At 41.4% G+C, this 24768-nt stretch overlaps 1 protein-coding gene across 1 annotated transcript; it reads right to left on the reverse strand.

Moving 5' to 3' along the window:
* Nucleotides 1-23358: 23358 nt before the first annotated feature.
* LOC109912828 (glycogen synthase kinase binding protein) lies at nt 23359-24509 on the reverse strand. Its single transcript, XM_020512269.2, has one exon. It carries the CDS (start codon nt 24277-24279, stop codon nt 23671-23673), a length of 609 nt encoding a protein of 202 aa, XP_020367858.2. The 5' UTR covers nt 24280-24509; the 3' UTR covers nt 23359-23670.
* Nucleotides 24510-24768: the final 259 nt, after the last annotated feature.

A 24768-nucleotide genomic window follows, 5' to 3' on the forward strand; every position in this document is an offset into this window, starting at 1 on the left:
GTGAGTTCTGAGGGTCTGTGGGAGTGAGTTCCAAGGGCCTGTGGGAACGAGTTCTGAGGGCATGTGGGAGCGAGTCCCAAGGGTCTGTGGCAGCAGTGGCACTGATACTCGAGGGTTTGGGGAGGGAGGCCCAGTTACCTTATAGAGATAAGGCTTTTAGATCTGGACGCTTCCCCCTTTCTTTTTGACCTTTTTTTGTATTTTTGCTTTTTTTTTGATCGTTTAGTTGTTTGGTTTTTGTATCCAAGATGGTTTTTCTTTTTAATTAAGGGTTTTTGTACCAAAAATGGTGCCAGAAAATGGTGACTTTGTACTGTACTCCTGTACTTCTGTACTTGAGTACACGTGACAATAAACCTAATTCTAATCCAATGGCACCTTGGCATGCAAGCACAGCAGATGCAACATCTCTTTTACAAGAAAAAAACAAAGAACTGCAGATGCTGGAAATCAGAAACAAAAACAAAAATTGCTGGAAAGCCTCAGCAGGTTTGGCAGCATCTGTGCAAAGAAAGCAGAGTTAGCATTTTGACCTAGTGACCCTTCTTCAGAACACTTCCTTTTTTACCTTTTCCCTTCCCACTGTCCAAGGGTCGCTGACATTCGTTTGGGTGAATGGCTAATTTATTTGTGCTTCTTCAAACTTAGTATACTATATTTGCTTGTCATAATGTGGTGAGACAACAGGGAATACTTTCCTGAACATGTTCTTTCAGCCAATGAGCAGGACCCTAAACATCCAATCACAGGTCACCTTAATTTCCATCCCACTCCACTCTGGTACCTCAGTGTTTGACTTCCTGCATTGTTCCAATGAAATTTGACAAACAGTCCTCAGATTCTGACTAGACATGTGATAGCTTCCGGCCTTCAGACTGAATTTAGCAATTTCAAGTCTTAACTTCTGCTCCCATTTTCTCTCCAACAGCATGTAATGTATAACGGCTGCACCCTGTATTAAAAGCACTGGGAGTAGAAGTCTGGTGTTAGGTAATTTGCCTACCTGTTTCATTATTGCCTCATTTTGTCTTACATCTTTGTTATTTTGTCATTAAATTATTCTAACTCACCCTATCAGTTCTGTCCCTTTTCTATTTTCTCATACTCCCTAATTCTGCACTTGCTTAGAAAGTGTTAATCTTAATGGACTGTCTGGTCCCAATGTACAACAGCATTAAAGATGGCCAACTTCTAAATCAATATAACACCGATCAATGGCAGGCAGCGAGAGTGGGAGAGATTAGCCGTGTGGTGGAAAGCTAGTTGGAGCCTCTGTTGGCTGGATGACTGATGTATATCAGACTGGCGTCAGCACTGCAGGTTTCAATCTCATTCCAGCTGCCTTGGATTCAACATCTGTCTCCTTGCTCCACCCATGATGGTGGCTGTGGTACTATGGGTCAGACTCACCTTCAGGCAGAGACCTGGAAGAATCAAAGCTGTTTTTAAACATGCCAACAGGAATCTTTTAAAGTCAGCTGGCTAGAATTAAATTTAGAAAGTGCTGACTGATAAGGACACAGAGGAGGTCTGAATAAATTAGAAAAAAGAAACAAATTCACAGTTGACTTCAAAACTGAAAACTTGGACTTTTAAGCAGTTGTCATTCCAAGTGTGCTTTAAAAATTCCTGTGGTGCAGTGTACATTGACTTCAGAAAGCCTTCAATTCTCAAAAAAAATGTTGCACAGGTTTTAAAGAAGTGGGAAACAAAGAAAAACAGAAATTGCTGGATAAACTCATCAGCTCTGGCAGCATCTGTGGAGAGAAAAACAGAATTGACATTTTGAGTCCAGTGACCCTTCTGAATGTTAACTGTTTTCTCTCCACAGATGCTGCCAGACCTGCTGAGTTTCTCCAGCAATTTCTGTTTTTGTTTGTCTCAGATCTCCAGCATCCACAGTTATTTGTTTTTTTTTAAAGCCTTGGGGATTGTGGATAAATTTTGCAAGTATCATTTGTGTAAAGAAACCAAACACCAGTAGTTGAAAGACAATTATGTGCTTGGCATGGGAACAGACAGTCTTGAGGAATGCATGGAGTTTTTTCCAGAGATCTGCAATGTAAGCCTTCTTTTATAAGAAACTGTTCAACTGAAAAGAGACTGGCACTTATCTAGCAGTTTTTACGATCACCGGACGTGTCTAATCTCTTTGCAACCACAGGCCTATTACTTTAAGGTGTTGTAATGGAGGTGAAGTGCACATTCCTGCACAACAGTAATGTGATAATGGCCAGGTAATCAACATTATGACAAACTGATTGAAGGACACGAGGAGTATTTCCAAAATAGTGATATGGGATCTCTGAGACAGATGGGTCTCAGTTTAATATTTCATCCAAAAGACTGCACCTCTCTCAGCGCAGCGCTGAGGGAATACTGGACCAGCAACCTTGATTTATATCGGAAGCTGTAAATTACAATATACTGTGGTCGCTGAAAGCTTTGCCGATGTCATAATTTTCACAGCATTTTCAATGGCTGTTTATAAAATATTCGGTGTTCAACGTCAGCAATGAATCTGCATTATATGGGATAGCGCTGTGCAAGCTTTCAATCCCATCTCAATTTCTCTGCGATGTGTGCTGAGAAAAAGAGATCCACATTCCAGTACTGGTGTTCCTTTTGTTAAAATGCCTGGCATACCTTGTGCTGACCGGCAAACACTGATCTGAGAACTTGGGAGCAGAAAGGAAACAACCAGCAAGGACAACTGAGAATTCCAGATAAGAACAGCTACATAACAGCCTACGTACCTGGTACTTAAATTTATAAAATGACTTGGAGCATTAAAAGATACACAGTGTTTCCTGTGTCCCTCCTGTATTTATTGTACCAGTCATTTGGATCTCTCAGTGTGATTTTTTTTTATGTATGACTGTTTTATTCAGGCTTCCTTCTATATTTATATATGAATTTGCAGTGGGTAATCATCTGACTGTGCTGACCTTCATTTCCCCCTTCTCATACTTGTGCTTTCAAAACCTGGAATTTACTCTGGATTTCTGAAGTGCATTATCTGTGGCTTGGTTTAAATTTGGTAGCATTGGCTTGTAGGACTTCAGTCTGTAATTAATTCCAGCCTATTAACAAAGATGATATTGCATGACAATCATTCGATGCATTTAAAGTTTAAATGCAGCAAAGGTGATTTTGTTAACCATATATTTGTGTGGTATAATTGGATTTAAGTAAGGCGTTTGATGAGGTTCCCCATGGTAGGCTCATGCAGAAAGTAAGGAGGCATAGGATAGGGGGAAATGTGGCAGATTGGATTCAGAATTGGTTGACCCTTAGAAGACAACGGGTGGTACTGGACAGAAAATATTCAACATGGTACTCAGTTACGAGTGGTGTACTACAAGGATCTGTTCTGGGGATAGTAGGAACTGCCGATGCTGGAGAATCTGAGATAACAAGGTATAGAGCTGGATGAACACAGCAGGCCAAGCAGCATCAGAGAAGCAGGAAAGCTGACGTTTCGGGTGAGACCCTTCTTCAGATCTGTTCTGGGTCCTCTTCTATTTGTGATTTTTGTAAATGATTTGGATGTAGGAGTGGAAGTGTGCATTAGTAAGTTTGCGGACAATACGAAGGTGGATCGAGTTGTGGATAGTATGGAGGGCTGTTCTAGGTTACAAAGGGACATTTATCGGATGCAGAGCTGGGCTGAGAAGTGGCAGATGGAGTTTAACCCTGAAAAGTGTGAGGTGATTCATTTTGGAAGGAAAAACTTGAAAGCAGAATACAGGGTTAACGGAAAGATTCTTGGCAGTGTGGAGGAGCAGAGGGATCTTGGGGTTCATGTCCACAGTTCCCTGAAAGCTGCCACCCAGGTGGATAGAGTTGTTAAGAAGGCGTATGGTGTGTTAGCTTTCATTTACAGAGGGATTGAGTTCAAGAGCCGTAAAGTTATGCTCCAGCTATATAAAAGCCTGGTTCGGCCACATCTGGAGTATTGTGTCCAGTTCTGGTCGCCTCATTACAGGAAAGATGTGGAAGCATTGGAAAAGGTGCAGAGGAGATTTACCAGGATGTTGCCTGGAATGGAGGGAAGGTCTTATGAGGAAAGTTTGAGAGAGCTAGGGCTTTTCTCTTTAGAATGACAAAGGATGAGAGGTGACTTGATAGAGGTGTACAAAATGATCAGAGGTATAGATAGAGTGGATAGCCAGAGACTTTTTCCTAGGGTGGAGGTAGCTATTACGAGGGGGCATAGTTTTAAAGTGAGTGGAGGTAGATATAGGGGAGACCTCAGAGGTAGGTTCTTTACTCAGAGAGTGGTCGGGGCGTGGAATGCATTGCCAGAGAGGGTAGTGGAGTCGGCCTCATTAGGGGCATTTAAGCGGCTATTAGATAGGCATATGGATGATAGTATAAGGTAGGGGTTGAGGTTAGATAGACCTTAGGTTTAGGGTAAAAGTTCGGCACAACAACGTGGGCCAAAGGGCCTGTACTGTGCTGTACAGTTCTATGTTCTATGTTCTATATTTTCCCACATCGTTGCTAAAATCCCTGAATACATTTAAAATTTAAATTCTGATTATTTTTTCAAGCTAAGGGAGTGATACATTTTCTTTTTTAAAAGTTCTTGAGTGTAGGCATCTATTAATCAAAAGTTAGGAGCAACCAGTAAGCACAAAACAGTACCAAAACTCACTGAAATAAAACAGAGAAACTCAATAGGTCTGGCAGCGTCTGTGGAGAGTAAAACAGAGCTAACATTTTGGATCCAGTATAAGGTTCTAAAGAAGAATCATAAAGGTGGTGTTATAGCACATATAGAGAGGCTTGGATGACATTGGTGTCTTGTCATAGGAAATTCAGTCGCCAGTTTGCTCCTGCACATATGCAGATGATATCACATACAATAAAGAATGAGCTGAGATTCTAAGCTAATGCTCATTGTCAAACAGGAAACCCGGAATAAAAACAAAATAAAGACCAGCTATAAGAATAATAGAATAGAATAGGGATAGAATGTCCTTTATTGTCACGTGTACTCCACTGTAGGAGTACAGGGAAAAACTTTTACAATGTTCTGCCGACATCTTAGGCACAAGTACCTAGGCACATCTTGGATACAACGGAGGAGTAAAAGTAGTTGCATTAGTTTACAGAGTTTAAAAATAAGTTAAAAATAGGACATGATTAAAGGTTGACATTACAATAAGGTAGGAAATTTCAACTAAACATTTCATTGTAGCTGCCCAGTACAGGGCCTCCACAAGGTCTGACCGCCCATGTCAGACCCCAGTCCAACAGATGTCCCCACTCTGCTCCAAGCCTTCAGTCTGCTCCATACTGGCACTCAGCTGCACTCAAAATAAGTTCCAGGACTGCCTCCCCTGTGCCGGTCTCAGCCTGGGACTCGCTGCCTGCGCTGTTCCAGTGCTGATACCCCGCTCTGCTCTGGGGCCCACAGCCTGCACTGTTCCGGGGCTCGCAGCCCAGGCATTGTTCCGTGGCTCACAGCCCACGCGCTGTTCCAGGGCTCGCAGCCCAGGCATTGTTCCGTGGCCCGCAGCCCACGCGCTGTTCCGGGGCTTGCAGCCCAGGTGCTGTACCGGGGCTCACAGCCCACGCGCTGTTTCAGGGCTCACAGCCCAGGCGTTGTTCCGGGACTCACAGCCTGCACACTGCACCAGGGCTCGCAGCCCACGCGCTGTACTGGAGCTCGCAGCCCAGGTGCTGTTCTGGGGCTCGCTGCTCTGGGACTTGCTGTCCGCGCCTGCCACTGCTCCAGGATTCGCTTCTGGGCTAAGGGTAGAGAAGAAGGAAAAAAAGCGGGGAGAAAAAAGGACAAAGATGAATTTCGGCAGGGGCGTCCCACTCCACTGCCATCTTGCCAGGAGGTTGTAATGGTTAGTTTAATTGGTAATGGTAAGTTTTAATTTTCCAAACATAGACTGGGACTGCCAGAGTGTTAAGGTCTTGCAAAGAAAGAAATTTGTTAAGCATGTAAAAGAAAATTTTCTTGTTCAGTATGTGGATGTACCAACTAGAGAAGGAGCAAAACTTTACCTTTCCTTGGGAAGTAAGGCAGGACAAGTGCCTGACATGTCAGAGGGGAGCACTCGGGGGCCAGTGATCATAATTCTATCAGTTTTGAACCAGTTATGGAAAAGGATAGACCTGATGTAAAAGTTAAAGTTCCAAATTGGAGGAAGACCAATTTTGACGGTATTAGGCAAGAACTTTCAAAAGTTGATTGGGGGAAGCTATTCACAGGTAAAGGGGTGGCTGGAAAGTGGGAGGCTTTTAAAAATGAGATAACAAGAGTTCAGAGACAGTATGTTCCTGTTAAGTATGAAAGGCAAGGCTGGTAGGTGTAGGGAATGCTGGATGACTAGAGGAATTTATGCTCTGGTCAAGAAAAAATAGGAAGTATATGTCAGATACAGACAGCTGGGATCAAGTGAATCCCTAGAGGAGTAAAAGGGCAATAGGAGTATACTCAAGAGGAAAATCAGGAGGGCAAAAAGGGGACATGAGATAGCTTTGGCAAATAGAGTTAAGGACAATCCAAAGGGATTTACAGATACCTTTAGAGCAAAAGAGTAAATAGGAAGAGCATAGAATTCCTTAAAAATCAATGCCATCTACGTGTGGAACCATGGGAGATTGGTGAGGTACTAAATTAGTATTTTGCATCAGTTTTTACTGCGGAGAAGAATATGGAAGTTAGAGAACTTGGAGAAATAAATAGAGATGTGCATATTACAGAGAAGAGGCTGGACGTCTTAAAATGCATAAAGGTGGATATATCCCAAGGACCTGATGCGGTGTACACTAGAATTTTGTGGGATGCTAGGGAAGTGATTGCTGAGGCCCTTGCTGAGAAATTTGTATCATTGATAGTCATTGGTGAGGTGCCACAAGACTGGAACTAGTCTGGTGAGCCTGACATCAGTGGTAGGTGCATTGTTGGAGGGGATTCTGAGGGACAGAATTTACATGTATTTGGAAAGGCAAGGACTGATTGGGGGTAGTCAACATGGCTTTGTATGTGGGAAATCATGTCTCACTAACTTGATTGAGCTTTTTGAAGAAGTGACAAATAAGACTGATAAAGGCAGAGCTGTGGACACTGTCTATATGGACTTCAGCAAGGTGTTCGACAAGGTTCCACATAGTGACTGGTTAGCAAGGTTTAATCACATGGAATGTGGGGACAATCAGTTATTTAGATACAAAATTGGCTTGAAGGTAGGAGGCAGAGCATGGTGGTGGTGGTAGAAAGTTGCTTTATGGACTGGAGGCCTGAGACCAGCAGTGAGCCACAAGGATTGGTGCTGAGTTCACTGCTTTTTGTCGTTTATATAAATTATTTGAATGTGAATGTAGAAGGTATGTTTAGTAAGTTTGCAGATGACACCAAAACTGGTGGTGTAGTGGACAGCGAAGAGTACAACGGAACCTTGATCAGATGGGCCACTAGGCCGGGGAGTGGCAGATGGAGTTTAATTTAGATAAATGTGAAGTGTTGCATTTTGATAAGGCAAGTCAGGGCAGGACTTATAGACTTAATGATAAGGTCCTGGGCAGTGTTGCCGAGCAAAGAGACCTTGGGGTTCAGGTTCATAGTTCCAGAATAGTGAAGAAGGCATTTGGTATACTTTCCTTTATTGGTCAGTGCATTGAGTATAGGAGTTGGGAGGTGATGTTGCAGCTGTACAGGACATTGGTTAGTCCCTTTTGGAATACTGCATTCGATTTTGGTATCCCTGCTAAAGGGAAGATGTTGTGAAACTTGAAAGGGTTCCGAAAAGATTTACAAGGATGTTGCCAGGGCTAGAAGGGGTTGAGCTATAGGGAGAAGCTGAATAGGCTGGGGCTATTTTTGCTGGAGCATTGGAGGCAGAGGGGTGACGTGATAGAGGATTATAAAATCATGAGGGGTATGGATAGCCAACGTCTTTCTCCCAGGGTAGGGGAGTCCAAAATTGGAGGGTATAGGTTTAGGGTGAGAGGGGAAAGATATAAAATGATCTAAGGGGCAACTTTTCATGCAGAGGTTTGTGAGTATCTGGAATGAACTGCCAGAGGAGGTAGTGAAGGCTGGTACAATTACAACATTTAAAAGGCATCTCAATAGGTACATGAATAGGAAGGGTTTAGAGGAATAAGGGCCAAATGCTGGCAAATGGGACTAGATTTATCCAGGATATCTGGTCGGGATGGATGAGTTGGACCGAAGAGTCTGTTTCCGTGCTGTACAGCTCTATGACTCTAACTGCAGATGCTGAAAATCTGAAACAAAAGCAGAAGTTGCGAGAGAAACTCAGCAGATCTGGCAACATCTGTTGAGAGAAAGCGGAGTTAACATGTTGGTCCAGTGACTTTTCTTAACTGCCTAGTTCTGAAGGAAGGAAACCTGGGTGTCTGAATGCCATACAAGTCAACCAGATAAGTTTGCCTGTCATTTGTTAGTTCATCTCAATGCACAGTCACTCACACAATATCCTAGAGAACTTTCAGAAAAATATATGCAGCTTCCCCATTACCTGAATAGTTATTTGTATAGTTTCGAGCCTCATAATCACAAAATAACCCACCAGAGGCCTTTTAAATTCTGACTTAACTGTCATCAAATTAATGCTTTATATAGGAATAGAAACATTGCTGGCTGAGAAAGAACCAAGATTCATTTAGTCATCCTGGTAGCGTCAACTTGTGATAATGGAGTTGTTAACTAACCTTAGCAGTCTAGTTCCAAAATGTAATTTTATGAAACAATCATATTTGCATTAGAAAATAATGCAACATTGATGTCAATGTGTGAGAGACCCTCATTCAGAAGAAACTGACTTGCAGGAAGCTCCTGTATGAAGGGATACAATTCTTTGAGATGGAGGAAGTACTGAAAGGGAATCAGAGAAAGGAATGCAAGCGACTTCAAAGCCATAGACCAATACCACCTCCCAGAAACACCTGCTAAATGTGCGGTTCAAGATTGAGGATTTAGGATTGGGTTCATCAGCCACACAGCCCACAGAACTGATGACCAGTGACACGGAATTTCCTAAGTGGATAATCGTACCTGTCAGCAGTGATTCCTGACAATGATTAACTGCTATTGTGTAGCTGGTGGGCTCTGACCGCAAATTCTGGAAGAGTAAGACATTTGTGAAACTTAACATTTCCAAGGATGCTCCAGAGCATCCTCCCAGCATCATCTTTATAACAGGCCTCACTGTTTCTTGCAGTGATAGGAACAGAGGGACAGGACTAGGCCATTCAAGCCTGCCCTTCCATTCAAAATAGTCATGGCTGATCGAACACTTCAAATCCTTTTACTTTCCCACTGTTCCTGGAGCCTCGTATGCCACTGGTAATCAGAAATCTATCAATCTCTACCTTAAACATAATCAAAGACAGAGCCTCCGCAACTCTATGTGGGAGAGAGTTCCAAAGGTTTGCATCTCTCTGTGAAAAATAATTTCTCATCTTGGACCTTAGTGGTATCCCCCTAACTTTTAAATTGTGCTCCAATTCTAGATTTCTCAGCTAGGGAAAACATTTTATCTGCATATATCCTGTCTAAGTATTTTGTAGGTTTTAATGAGATCACCTCTCATGATGAAATCTCTCAAGAATAAAGGCCCAGTTTGCCCAATCTCTCTTTACGGGTTATTCCTGCCATCTCTGAAACATGTCTGATGAACCTTTATTTAATTCCCTGATGGCAATAATAGTTTCCTGAGATAAGGCGACCAAACTTGCACACAATATTCCAGGTGCTGTCTTGCCAAGCTCTTGTACAATTGAAGCAAGACTTCATCACTCATGTACTCAATTCTTCTTGCAATAAAGGCGAACATTCCAACAGCCTTCCTTATAGCTTGCTGCGTCTGAATGTTAGCATTCAGTGTTTTATTGACAAGGACACCTACGTATATTTGCGTATCTACACTTTTCAACTTCTTACCATTTAAGAACTCAGTTCTTCCTACCAAAGTGGATAACCTCATATTTTCCCACATTGTACTCCATCTGCCATGTTCATGCCCATTCACTAAATCTGTCCAAACATTCCTGAAGCTACTTTTCATTTTTCTCACAACACACATCCCCATTTAGCTTTGTATCATTCTCAAATTTAGAAATATTACAATTGGTCCCACCTTCAAATCATTGAAATATAGTGTGAACAGCTAGGTCCCAGGTACTGATCCTTGCAGTACCCCACCAGTCACTGGCTGCCAAAGTGAGAACGACCCATTTATTCTTACTCAGGAACAAAAACAAAGTTGCTGGAAAAGCTCAGCAGGTCCGGCAGCATCTGTGAAGGGAAAAAGAGTTAACATTTCGGGTCCGGTGACCCTTCCTCAGAACTTTTGTTGTTGTTGTTGTCATTTACTCTTACTCATTGTTTTCTCTCTTTTAGCCAATCACTAATCCAGCACATTACCTCCTATCCAATGTACTTTAACTTTAATCTTTCTGACCAGCTCCTGTGTTTAAGTATACCATGCCCATTGGATCTCTTTTATCAGCTTTGATAATAACAATGAAGTAGCCCTGCAAAATTCTAATTCTGTAAATGCACAATTCACCAAATAGCCTTAGTGTTGGCCTTAGACATGCCTAGTTTTAATGAGCTTCTTGATGCCTGGGCTGAGGGGAGGGGGGGAAGAGTAAGACCTATTTTAATATGGTTTTAGCAATGCAAGTTAGTTGGCCTGCCTCAGTGGAATGGCCACCCAACCACCTCCCAACCATCCGGGGATAACTCCCAGCAGCAGGGGTGCTTCAGAAACGCAGACCAATTGTTAGAAATCATCTTGCATTAGCCAAGCATGATGTGAAAAAATGTGTGGCACTTTTTTTCAAATTACTCAATCAGCACTTGTACTGTTTGAGTTAAGTGAGTCATTAACTGTCATTTGCTATCTTCCAAAGAAATCAAATAACATTGATTTGTATTGGGTTTGTTTGGTCCACTTTCGAAAGATTAAAACTGTGCATGTGTATAAGCTGTGAATACCCAGCTTAGGTAACATGAGAGTATTATTGCTATTGCCCAGGTTACGTTATGGTACAAGTATATACGGGATTGAATGAGTCAATTTCTATAAGAGTAAGATACTCAGACCATTTACAGGAGCAACTGAGGCCACTGAACCCAAGAAGGTATCTATGTCAAACCTGAATTTCTAACAGATTTGGAACCAGTCCAACATCCTACATGAGCCTATATATGTTCACACGTGTCATTAGAGATCTACAATCCTGAGTGGTAACTATAGTTAAATATATTTCTCAGTATCCAGACGAACTAAGCCCAATCATAATAGGCACTACCTGCCCCACCCCTTCCCAGTTAAAATCAAATAACAGCAAAGATAGAAGATTAAACTGGAATCTATCTGATATATATGGTTTTGTAAATTATCAGTAAGCTATACAACAGATATTTGTACCAAGACCTCTCATCTTGTCAGAAGCAGACCGAGTCTGCTGAAAGTGAAATTCTAAAGTCTGTTCACCTGCTTGTGTATGGATGATCTACTTTGAAAAAAGAATTTAAACACTTTCAGTGTTAGGATGTGCTTTAAATAATTCTTTGCAGTTACAATCTGAATTAATGAGTTTTAAAGCATCCTACTTCATTAAATCAAAGCAAAGGACAAGGCCATAGCAAAATAACATGGTTAAACTTGTGTTAATTTGCAATATGTTCCTTGACCTTTTTAATTATTGGTTTATGATATTGAATAGCTGCACTTGTGATATAAACAATAACAATGTATGAAGAGTTAACATGAATTAATAGCAGCTTTCATGACCTTGAATTTATATCAGCCTGCATCATGTTGTTTGTCAGATATTTTTAATCATTGGTGACTAACAGGAAATCTAAGAGCTATCTGCTGTGTAACTGATATCACCATTATATTTGTTTTTGTGAAGTTCAAGTCTGTGATGAATTATGTGGTCTCAGCTAGCTGCCATATGGCTGTTAACATATTTCCCAGCATTATCGAGGGAGAATAAAATCAGAGTTCCTACTCCCATAGTGGTTTCTGTGTGTGCAATGTAGAGATTAGGTAAGAGGGGGATTGGGTTCTGCTATGAGGCACTCACCTTCATATAGGTGCAACACTCACTATGCAGAATATAAATCATGCAAGCCATTTAGCCATGATAATCAAACACCACTCCAACATAAGTCAGCACCCTGAAGAGTGGAGAGTCAAGAAATATGTACATCATGACTGTGTAAATTAGGTATAGAATTGAATGCATGGAGGCTAAATCTGTCCATTATCTAGTTAACCTTTGGTCTGCAGTCCTGTATTTAGTATTGTTTTGTTGTATAAACCTTACTTCCCTGATGGAACTTCCAATATAGGCAACATTTTACACCACTGTATGGAATGTAAAGTGTAGATTTTGTTTCAGGGTCATACTAGGTGCAACTGATTTTAATCCAGATTGCAGCTGAGGTACTCAAATTGACTTTATTCGCAATGTGGATTGATTCACAGTATACATGAAAAGAATGTGGGGATTATTTCAGCAGAATACCTTAAGTGCTAAAGGGTTAAAGAGGTGACCAAAAATATATTCTTAAGCTGTAACACAGTTTAGCCTGTATTTAGTGTAAGATGCCATCTTAGTAAAGGAGATGTGGGATGATTGACAGGCAAACTGCCTGCTAATACCCATTAAAGAGGTTGTACACCATTTTGTTTGGTACCGTTTAACAACTTCACCAAACAGTGACCAGCTGAACAGGAGTAAACTGAGATTTTCAAGTGATAAAGGTATATTCTCCCTTTTCTGTTCAGTTACTGCAGCAGATTTGCAAATAACCTTTGAAATACATCTGGAAATGTTAGAACAAAGAACAAAGAAAATTACAGCACAAGAACAGGCCCTTCGGCCCTCTAATCCTGCACCGACATGCTGCCCGTCACAACTAAAACCTCCTACCCTTCCAGGGACCGTATCCCTCTATTCCCATCCTATTCATGTATTTATCAAGATGCCCTTTAAAAGTCACTATCGTATCTGCTTCCACTACCTTCACCAGCAGCGAGTTCCAAGCACCCACCACCCTCTGTGTAAAAAACTTGCCTCATACATCACCTTTTTAAACCTTGTCCCTTGCACCTTAAACCTATGGCCCCTGGTAACTGACTTCTCCACCCTGGGAAAAAGCTTCGGACTGTCCAGTCTGTCCATGCCCTTCATAATCTTGTAGGCCTCTATCAGGTTGCCCCTCAACCTCCATCTTTCCAGTGAGAACAACGCAAGTTTCTCCAACCTCTCATCATAGCTAATGCCCTCCATACCAGACAATATTCTGGTAAATCTTTTCTGTACCTTCTTCAAAACCACCACATCCTTCTGAAAGTGTGGTGACCAGAATTGAACACACTATTCCAAATGCAGCCTAACTAAGGTTCTATAAAGCTGCAACATTACATGCTAATTTTTAAACTCAGTGCCCCGGCCAATGAAGGCAAGCATGCCGTATGCCTTGTTGACTATCTTCTCCACCTGTGTTGCCACTTTCAGTGACCTGTGTACCTGTACACCCAGATCCCTCTGCATATTAGTGCTCTTAAGGATTCTGCCATTTACTGTATATTTTCCATCTGGATTAGACCTTCCAAAATGCATTACCTCACATTTTTCTCGATTAAACTCCATCTGCCATCTCACTGCCCAAGTCACCAACCGATCTATATCCAGCTGTATCCTTTGACGGTCCTCATTGCTATCCGCAATTCCACCAACCTTTGTGTCATTGGCAACCTTACTAATCAAACCAATTACATTTTCCTCCAAATCATTTGTATATATATTACAAATAGCAAAGGTCCCAACACTGATCCGTGAGGAACATCACTAGTCACAGCCCTCCTTTCAGAAATGCACCCTTCCATTGCTACACTCTGTCTTCTATGACGGAGCCAGTTTTTTTTATCAATCTTGCAAGCTTGCCTCTGTAACACAGTTTAGCCTGTATTTAGTGTAAGATGCCATCTTAGTAAGGGGATGTGGGATGATTGACAGGCAAACTGCCTGCTAATACCCATTAAAGAGGTTGTACACCATTTTGTTTGGTACTGTTTAACAACCTCACCAAACAGTGACCAGCTGAACAGGAGTAAACTGAGATTTTCAAGTGATAAAGGTATATTCTCCATTTTCTGTTCAGTTACTGCAGCAGATTTGCAAATAACCTTTGAAATACATCTGGAAATGTTAGAACAAAGAACAAAGAAAATTACAGCACAAGAACAGGCCCTTCGGCCCTCTAATCCTGCACCGACATGCTGCCCATCACAACTCCATGCAACTTTACCTTCTGTATCGGCCTGGCATGAAGGACTTTGTCAAAGGTCTTTCTGAAGTCCATGGAGACAATATCCACTACCCTACCCTCATTAATCATCTTCGTCACTTCCTCAAAAAACTCAACCAAGTTAGTGAGACATGACCTCCCTTTCACAAAACCATGTTGCCTCTTGCTGATACACCCACTTATTTCCAAGTGGGAGTAAATCCTGTCTCTCCAATAATTTCCCTAGCACTGATGTAAGGCTCACCGGCCTGTAATTAGCTGGATTATCCTTGCTACCCTTCTTAAACAAAGGAACAATGTTGGCTATTCTCCAGTCCTCTGGGACCTCCCCTGTAGCCAGTGAGGATACTTCTCTCAAGGCCCCAGCAATTTCTCCCTTGCCTCTCTCAGTATTCTGGGGTATATCCCATCAGGTCCTGAGGGCTTGTTTACCTTCATGTTTTTCAAGACTTCCAATACCTCCTCCCTTTTGATCTCAACATGACCCAAACTATCTACACACCTTTCCCCAGACTCATCATCTACCAAGTCTTTCTCTATGGCGAATACTGATGCAAAGTACTCATTTAATACCTCACCTATTTCCTCTGGCTCCACTCATAAATTCCCTTCCCTATCCCCGAGTGGGCCAACCCTCTCCCTGGTTACCCTCTTGCTCTTTACATATGTATAAAAACCCTTGAGATTTTCATAGAATCATAGAACCCCTACAGCGTGAAAACAGGCCCATCGGCCCAACGAGTCCACACTGACTCTTGGAACATCCTACCCAGACCCATCCCCCTATAACCCACCTAAGCTACATATCCCTGAACACTATGGGTAATTTAGCATGGCCAATCCACCTAACTTGCACATCTTTTGGACTGTGGGAGGAAAGCAGAGGAAACCCACGCAGACACGGGGCGAATGTGCAAACTCCACACAGACAGTCGCCCGAGGGTGGAATCGAACCCGGGTCCCTGGTGCTGTGAGGCAGCAGTGCTAACCACTGAGCCATCATGCCACCCTTTTCCTTAATCCTGTTGACCAATGACTTTTCATGACCCCTTTTACCCATCCTGACTCCTTGCTTAAGTTTCTTTTGACTTTCCATGTATTCCACCCTTGCCTTGTGTGTTCCCAGCCTCCTAGTCTTGACAAATGCTTCCTCTTTCTTTTTGAATAGGCTCACAATATCTCTCGTTATCCAAGGTTCCCTAAACGTGCCATACTTATCCTTCATCCTTAAATGAATGTGCTGGTCCTGAGTTCCCAGAAACCTACAATTGAAAGCCTCCCACACTCCAGAAGTTGAATTGCCCTCAAACATCTGCTTCCAATTTACATTCTTCAGTTCCTGCCTAAAATTGTTGTAATTAGCCTTCTTCCAATTTAACACTTTCACCTGACAACTGCACTTATCTTTATCCATCAGTACCTTAAAGTTTACTGAATTGTGATCACTGTTCCCGAGCTGCTCCCTACTGAGACATCGACCACCTGGCCAGGCTCATTCCCCAATACTAGAGTCCAATACTAGGATCAATACTAGGTCCAGTACAGCCTCTTTCCTAGTTGGACTATCTACATAGTGTTTCAAGAAGCCCTCCTGGATGCTCCTTACAAACGCTGCCCCATCCACGCCTCAAGCACTAAGTGAGTCCCAGTCAATATATGGAAAGTTAAAATTACTCATGAGAACAACCCTGTTACTTTTACATCGTGTTATGGGATGCTTGGGTAAGACTTCATCAACAGTCTACCAATACATGTTCTGAAATTCCCTGAAGACTTAATCTAAAAATATGAGTGCTGTGCTACTCCATGTTATTGGGCACTTTGCATGAATCACTGGGAGAAAGTGTCACCACATCTTTCTAGGGGGTCCCCCATTGTCCGCAGGAGTCGTAGGAGGATATGAGGCTGGACAAAAAAAAAAATCAGCTGCTGTAGAAAAGAGGAGGGTGTAGGAAAAGTAAACTGCTTCCCCCACCTGCAGATACAGGACATTGCTCCTCCTTTGGACACCTCTCCATCTTGACTTGGAGTGCTAATTTTGGATTTTTGGGCACCTTTTCTCTCAGCCCCTGAAACTGGTGTGTCTTATTAGCTCAGCATTATTTAGTACTGTTTTTTGGTCATTTCACCAAGGGAAACCCATGTGTATGTTTAAAGTAAGAATTAAACCATTTCTGAATTCCCTGGTGCCATTATCTCCTGCTCTATTCCATTTCTCCTGAAGCCTTCACTTTTTAATGATTCCATTTGTAATGTAAAATTGACCTTGTTATACATTCAAATGCATTACTTCCCTAACTGATAGTAGTTTTGTTAGTTGTGCCATGAATTTATAGAATAACAAAGACTTATATAAGCTTTATAATCCTGTTACTGTCATAAATATTAACACCATTCTGTGTTGGAGTTGTAATTCAACTGAATTTAAATTACTAGTTAAATGTTCCTATAAAGACAATGAGCATGCAAAATGATTTTAATTACCACTCGTTTTTAGCTGCAATAGATCATGTCATCCTTGATTTAGGTAGTATTCTTCAGAAAAGATCACCCTATCTAGAGTGCTCATAAACATAAAGGCTTGAAAGATGCTTATTATTAGGAAAACAATAAAAGCATTTCCATAATTTCTATTTACAAATTAATCTGCCACACAGGATTATCAGATGATCAAATTGTTTAAGTTGTGCCATCTCACTTAGAGATTAATACAACCCCTTAGCTAATTCATAGAAAATTACATTTACGCTGCACATGGAGTCCATTGTAAAGGATGAGATTTCCGAATATTTGGAAGTGTATAGTAAAATAGGGCAAAGTCAGCATGGTTTCATCAAAGGGAGGTCATGCCCGACAAATCTGCTAGAATTCTTTGAGAAGGTAACGAGCAAAGTAGACCATGGAGAGCCAATGGATGTTATCTACCTGGACTTCAAGAAGGCCTTTGACAAGGTGCCACACAGGAGGCTGCTGAGTAAGATAAGGGCCCATCGTGTTAGAGGCAAGGTGTTAGCATGGAAAGAAGATTGGCTGTCTGGCAGAAAGCAGTGAGTGGGGATAAAGGGGTCTTTCTCAGGATGGCAGCCAGTGACAAGTGGTGTTCTGCAAGGCTCAGTGTTGGGACCACAACTTTTCACTCTATACATTAATGATCTAGATGAAGGAGCTGTGGGCATTCTGGCTAAGTTTGCAGATGATACAAAGATAGGTGGAGGGACAGGTAGTATTGAGGAGGTGGGGAGGCTGCAGAAGGATTTGGACAGGTTAGGAGAGTGGGCAAAGAAGTGGCAGATGGGGTACAGCATGGGAAAGTGTGAGGTCATGCACTTTAGTAAGAAGAATAAAAGCATGGACTATTTTCTAAATGGGGAGAAAATTCAGAAGTCTGAAGTGCAAAGAGACTTGCGAGTTCTAGTCCAGGATTCTCTCAAGGTAAATTTGCGGGTTGAGTCAGTAGTCAGGGAGGCAAATGCAATGTTGGCATTTATTTTAAAAGGACTTGAATATAAAAGCAGGGATGTACTACTGAGGCTTTATAAGGCTCTGGTCAGTCCACATTTGGAGTATTATGTGCAGTTTTGGGCCCCATATCTCAGGAAGGATGTGTTCAGAGGACGTTCACGAGAATAGTCCCAGGAATGGAAAGCTTAACAAATGAGAAATGTTTGAGGACTCTGGGACTATACTCATTGGAGTTTAGAAGGATGAGGAGGGTATCTAATTGAAACTTACAGAATACTGAATGGGCTGGACAGAGTGGATGTTAGGAAGATGCTTCCATTGGTAGGAGAGTCTAGGACCCGAGGGCACAGCCTTAGAGTAAAGGGAAGACGTTTTAGAACTGAGATAAAGAGAAACGTCTTCAGCCAGAAAGTGGTGAATCTATGGAATTCACTGCCACAGAAGGCTGTGGAGGCCAGGTCATTGAGTACATTTAAAACTGAGATAGATAGGTTTTTGATTATCAAGGCGATCAAGGGCTACGGGGAGAAAGCAGGAGAATGGGGTTGAGGAACTTATCAGCCATGTCTGAATGGCGGAGCAGACTCGATGGGCTGAATGGCCTAATTTCTGCTCCTATGTCTTATGGTCTTACATAAATATCATAGTTTCATTATATTAAAAAGTCCAGAAAGCACCAAAGGTGATATCAATGAAAAGAGGGACATGAAAATGTACAAATTGCTCTGCATTATTCTTTTTGATCTAAACAAGAAGCTTCCTTTCATTACAATTTTTTTTAATATGCAGAAGGGGCAGTACAGTGGCTCAGTGGTTAGCACTGCTGCTGCACAGCGCCAGGGACCCAGGTTCAATTCCACCCTCGGGCGACTGTCTGTGTGGAGTTTGCACATTCTCCCCGTGTCTGCGTGGGTTTCATCCCACAGTCCAAAGATGTGCAGGCTAGGTGGATTGGCCATGCTAAATTGCCCATAGTGTCCAGGGATGTTTGGGTTAGACATGGAGAAATGCAGGGATAGGGGAAAGAATCAGAGTGGGATGCTCTTTGTAGGGGTGGTGTGGACTTGTTGAGCCAAATGGCCTTTATCCACACTGTAGAGGTTCTATGACTAACATACATACTTCCTTCAATTTAATAGCTGCATCAGAATGAACCAAAACATAGTAAATGGTTCAGATAATTAAAAGTAATGGTAATTTTAAAATCTGTAATCAATGTTTAATGTCTTTGATTTTTTTTGTTTTATTATTCCTTCATGGGATGTCAGCATAACTGGCTAGCCCTGTAAGTATTGTTCATCCCTAATTGAACAGAGGGCAGTTAAGAGTTAACCACATTGCTGTGTGTCTGGAGTCAAATTATCAAACCAGGTAAAGATGGTTGATTTCCCGTCCGTAAAGGGCATTAATGAACCAGATGGATTTTTACAACAATTGATGGTGGTTAGGTGGTTGCCATAAGGACAATTTTTCATTCCACATTTTTTTATTGAATTCGTATTTCACCATCTACTACAGTGGTATTTGAAACCATGAACAATAACTTGGTGATCTGGATATTAGTAGTCCAGTTGCATTACCACTACGTCACTCACTGCCTCCCCTACCACTGAATTGCCCATGTGAAGTTATCAACATATTTGTCTTGGAATTTCCAGGAATCCCAAATTTACAGCCTAGAAGAAAGTCTTTTGGTCCATGGTGTCTGCATTAGTAAAATATTAAGGATTAATCCCCAGGCCACTGTAAACAGCACTGGAGGAAAAATCACAGCAGAATTCAAAAACCATTTATTTTCACTTTCTTTAGACATTTTCACCCTATTACTTTTGAAAGTATTAGTAATTTTGGAAAAAGGTTGTTTGACTGGGTTGGACTGTTGCAAACAGAATGCTATAAGAAAGAACCTTGGAATACATCCAGAGTTAGCAATGCTATTCCCATGACATTGCTTACAAATAGTCTGGGACCTGGAGTGTGCCTTGTGACCTTTATCATGTCTTGCTGCAGACTAAAAGTGACAGCTGTATGCCCATCATTGTAATAGAATAATTTTACAACATATATCAAATCACTGACTTGCTGTAAAAATATACGACTGATAGTCAGGCCAAACTTTAAGATGATAGGAACTTTGTTCTCTCTTCCCTAAAATCACTTACTCTCAACTATTTACATTACAAACATTTATATTGCTGCTCTATCTCCCATGGAGTATTTCTAGATTTTTTGAAGCTGTTATTAGTGAGGCAGTAGAGTAAGAGTTAATTTTCCATAGTGAGTCTCCGTCGATCAGCATTTGAACAGGCAGTAATTTGCATAGTCTGAGTCTCATTGACTTACTGCAGTATCAGCAAACCACTTAGTAAACACTTTTCAGAGTATTCACTTTTCAACACATCCATTCTCCTTATAACTACAAAACAAATCTCATCCCATACAAGCACAAGATTTTTAGTTAAACCGTCTAATTCTCAACAATACAAATATATTGATCCTTTACTTTTATTTTTTTTCAGCTGTTATTTGTGTATCTGGTGTTGAACAAATTCCAGGGTGTTGTCATTTAGCAGTGGAAAGCTACAATTCCCAGGACCATACTTCTCTCTTTCACAGAATTTCTCTACATGAACTCCCAGGTGTTGTTCTAGCTGTGTGACTGGACCTAGGGCACACTATTATTGCACAAATGTGAACTTTCTGACTATTTGTTTCAATAGAAAGGCTCTAGATATGATTCAGTTGGAGAAAATGCTTTTAGATTGAAGTTTGGTTTCAAGGTTTTTCTCAGGACAATCCCATGTGGGATGTATGTCAGACAGAATTTGGTTAAAATGCTCATTCGAGTTATAAAAATGCAATTGGATAATTTGCCTGGGCAATTCAAAGTACATCTCTCACTCACATTTTGATCTTTGTGTTATTGAATGAGGATAAAGATGTGAGTGTAAAGTAGAGTTTTGAAACAGGATAGCTGAAAGGGCAGTCAGATTTTCTTTAGTTAAGGGATATGTTGTGAGAGCCTTCACTTAGGAAAGGAATTTAAAACGCTATGACATTTAGAAGACATTCTGTCAGATGACCTGTTAAATTGAAATGGCATGGAATGAAGTGGGTTAATGATTCAAACTAAGGCTTGCTCTACTGTTTATTCAGTCTGTCTATACTGAGATTAAAGAAAAACATAAACAAAACACACCAAGCTCCAGTCCAGGTAATGGGTGTTTTCCTGTTACACCCTTGGGTTAGATAATTGTACAAGTAGATGAAGTCTTTGCTTCTTGTTTATTTGTTCCCTATTGAATTTATATTGCTACTTTTTATGTGCTCATATTTTGTAAATGTGATTTAACCATGGTGTTTAGCCCCACAAACCTGCGGAACAAAACAGTACCAGTTTATTATTCAGCATGCAAGAACCTGCAATATATTAATAACCTATTTCCTGAAACACATTAAACGTATAATCAATCTACTGTAGTTTATGCAATAGAGGCGTATAAACACTGACAGATGTGAACATGTTAGGGGCAACAAACTTCCTAGATGCCTTAAATTCCAGGCTCTAATGTAAAAGCAATTGTGCAATCTTGTGAGGTATTTTCAATAAAGGACATAGGCATAAAATATAGAGACATTTAGAATAAAATTTATTTTTGCTTTATTTCCTCCTGTTTTCCTTGTGTTTTCTCCTGGCTGTCTTCAATTGAGATTGTTCACACTGTCCAAACCTTAATTACACTGTTTTACAATTTAATTTCACTTGCTTGTCTTATTATTTCTTCCTGATTTGATAAGACTCTTCCAGCCTGTTCTACCATATACTTTGTTTAACCATCACTTATCTATGCTTTTTATTTCTCTTTGTGTTTCAGTAACTATTTGTCTGTATCATTTTCAATTGTTAAAAATAGCTACACAGTACACCTGAAACTGGCTGTTTTCATGGTCTCAACGATAATTCAGTTCCTTCTTTTCCTGCTATTGTTGGCTTATTTTCTCTAAACCAGCTTCCAGAAATTGGATAATGGACTAAACAATTCTGCTTGTACATTACCAAATTTCAATGTATGGGTGGTAACGAGTTTTGAAAAAGTGGTGATTTATACTGTTCCATCAAAATGCCAAACACAGCCTTTAGTTGGCACTGAAAGGAAGGTCATTAAAGTTATGGGCTTTTTTTTTCTTTCTAATTATTAAATCCAACATGTTATTTGAGTTAACTCTTTTAAAAATCTCAAAACTTCACCAAAAATAAAAATGATTCATCAAGTACACATTTTTCTCACTATACAGGTTACGAATTTGCATAATTTATTCAGAATAACCAAATTGTAGATTTATTCAGATTCAAGCAAAGTAACACCTATAACATAGCCCATTATTTGATGGGACATTTATTCAACAGGCCATTTGCACCATGTTTGTAATTCTAGTACCCAACCTACAACTGAGTGGTATTAAAACTTGTATATGAAATATGATGTTTAATCTACATCAAGAGCAATGCAGTTTGCTGATTTAGTAAATTCCTCTTCTGTTAATCCTTACATTGCAGATCTATTCACCTTGAACTGGATGTTTCAGTCAATCCAGCAGTAATTCTACACTTCAAGATCAACCACAGGAAATTTATAGAAAATTATGGTTATATAACATCTACATAAGCTTCAGAAATGGTAAAATATTTCAATATATGCATATGTGGTTCATTAAAAGAGCATGCATTTTTTTTAATTCTGAAGTTTCCCCCAGCCCCTCTTGATGCAAATATTCACTGCAGCTAACAATGCTATGTAGACCTGATCTAAATACAAATGGATGAATAGTGCTACCCTTCCACAGATTAATACACAATACACACACAACTCCGGCACGATTTCCTAATTAGCACATGCAACACTAGAAAATCAGTTCCTGTGGTGTCGTACACCAAACCTCTTATTTCCTTTCCAACCGAATAAACTCATGCAAATTAAGAAGCAAAATATATTTGAGGAATACGAATAAAAATTGTTTTTTAATTGCATTGTTTTATTCAACACATCAATTCCTGGACAACAGGAACAACAAAATACTCCGTTACGAAGTATACACGTATTGATTGTGGCTAAAATTAAATGACTATTAAATAACAGCGAACTTAACCCTACTTATCCATTAAACCAGGTCCCAAAGCCCATGGGGTACGACACGTACTGTAAACAGTTCGCGGAATTCCTGGTGTACTGTGTCTAAAGTTGGAATGAGGGGTTGTCTCGTCTCAGCTGCCATGTGATATTCAGTTCAACGCTGATAAGACGGTTTGGGGAATTCAAACATTTGTGGAAACGGTCAGTCAAAACACGGAGTCCAAAGACAAACCGAAAAAAAACACAAATCCAAGGTCGGCATGATAACGACCTTGTGGTGCCCCGACTTCAAAGAAACAAGCACCAGACACCAGTGCGATTCTCTGCTGTAAACATATGTTGTGTAACCTCAGGAATACCCGTTCAAAAAAAATTAAAAGTCAACATCCACCTTTTGTTTTTTGGATCATTTGTTTTAAAAAAAACTCTGTAGTCAGTGGACTGGTGCAAAAGTGGATCCCAAGGGTTTTATTAACCTCCCTAAGAATATCATACAGTGCGTTAAGACAAAACATATATAAAAAATAAGCTTTCAAATTTCACACGGTAGCCCTGCATCAAATTCGAGTGTGGTCATCGTTTCGACGTGTTTTATTTTCTCAATACAGTCAGCCACCGTTGCTCATAAAAAAATGATCGAGGTTGTTTCAAATTGTAGATTTATTTCTGTCTTCACCTTTTCTGTCTCCGGTTGTATTCTGCAGCATTACCCTCCCCATCCCCGGGGGGTGGTTGTTGCGAATGTCTTCTCCGCTACAGAGTGAGCTTCTCGGAGTAGATGTGTGCATAGTGGTGCCGGCTGTGGAGGCGTCTCACCGCCTCTTTGATCAGGTTACCGGACGACAAGAGCTGCTCGAGTTTCTGGTGAGCGGGCTGCCGCGGGCCGCACTCCGGGGACGGACGCATGGTGTGCTGGCTGCTCTTGGCTGTGTTCGCCGCCGCCGCCGCCTCCCGGAGCCGGTGCGGCACGCTGTACGGTTTGTTGCGACTGGGCACCTTCCAGCGCTCGATGCAACACAGGCCGCACTTGGCGGAGACTCGGGGCTCCTGCTGGTGCTGGGGGTACAACCGCTGCTGATACTGTAGTTGCTGGCTCTGCTGTTGCTGTTGTTGCTGCTGTTGTTGTTGCTGCTGCTGCTTCGTACCGTGCGGCATCCGCTGGAACTGCAACGTCTCCCCGATTTTAGCCACTAAGGCGTCGATCTCCTTCGAGTCGACCGTGACGGCCTGTTCGAGCAAGAGGAAGCTCTCCCTGCGCCTCGGCATCTTGATCTCCCCGTTGTTTCTGCGCTGCCGGCGGTGGATAATGCTCTTTTCTTTTTGTCTCGTCTGTCCCTGGGTCGTCGTTTCTGTCGAACACATTAGCTTGTATCTGATAACATGGTGGTGTGTTATTTTTTTCTTTTGTTGAGGGGAGAGTGTGTGGTAAACAAAAGTACCAATCTGTAGAATGAATGGGTTGTAACGGCGGTCCCCGGGGCTGTGCAAAATAATGGGGGAAGGTGTTAATGTTGAGAGAGCAACACAACACGAGTTCGGTCCGAGTCCCGATCCCGGAGCCGCGGGCTTTCAGGTGTAAACAAAGGCTGACGTCAACTCGGAAACAACCATCCGTCGAGCCAGCGAGAGGGGTGATTAGCCAGACATCGCCCTTCCCCCTTGACAGTTCGTTCGGCGCGGTTGGTTGACAGTGTCGTGTTTTATCTCACGTCACTAATTTCTAAGCATTACAGGTCGCGAATGAGCTGCTGTAATTTATTGTGAATGAACGATTTCGTTTCTGTCTTGTCTCACCCCCTCCTCTCCACCTGCATGAGAATGGGTTCGCCCATGTGGAAGGGAATGAATGGC

The sequence above is a fragment of the Rhincodon typus genome, chromosome 4, assembly GCF_021869965.1.
Source record: "Rhincodon typus isolate 14 chromosome 4, sRhiTyp1.1, whole genome shotgun sequence".
In the NCBI taxonomy this organism is placed as follows: domain Eukaryota; kingdom Metazoa; phylum Chordata; class Chondrichthyes; order Orectolobiformes; family Rhincodontidae; genus Rhincodon; species Rhincodon typus.

Coding starts and splice junctions, on each gene's coding strand:
- LOC109912828 (XM_020512269.2), bottom strand. CDS start 24,279: ATGTGTTCGACAGAAACGACGACCCAGGGACAGACGAGACAAAAAGAA.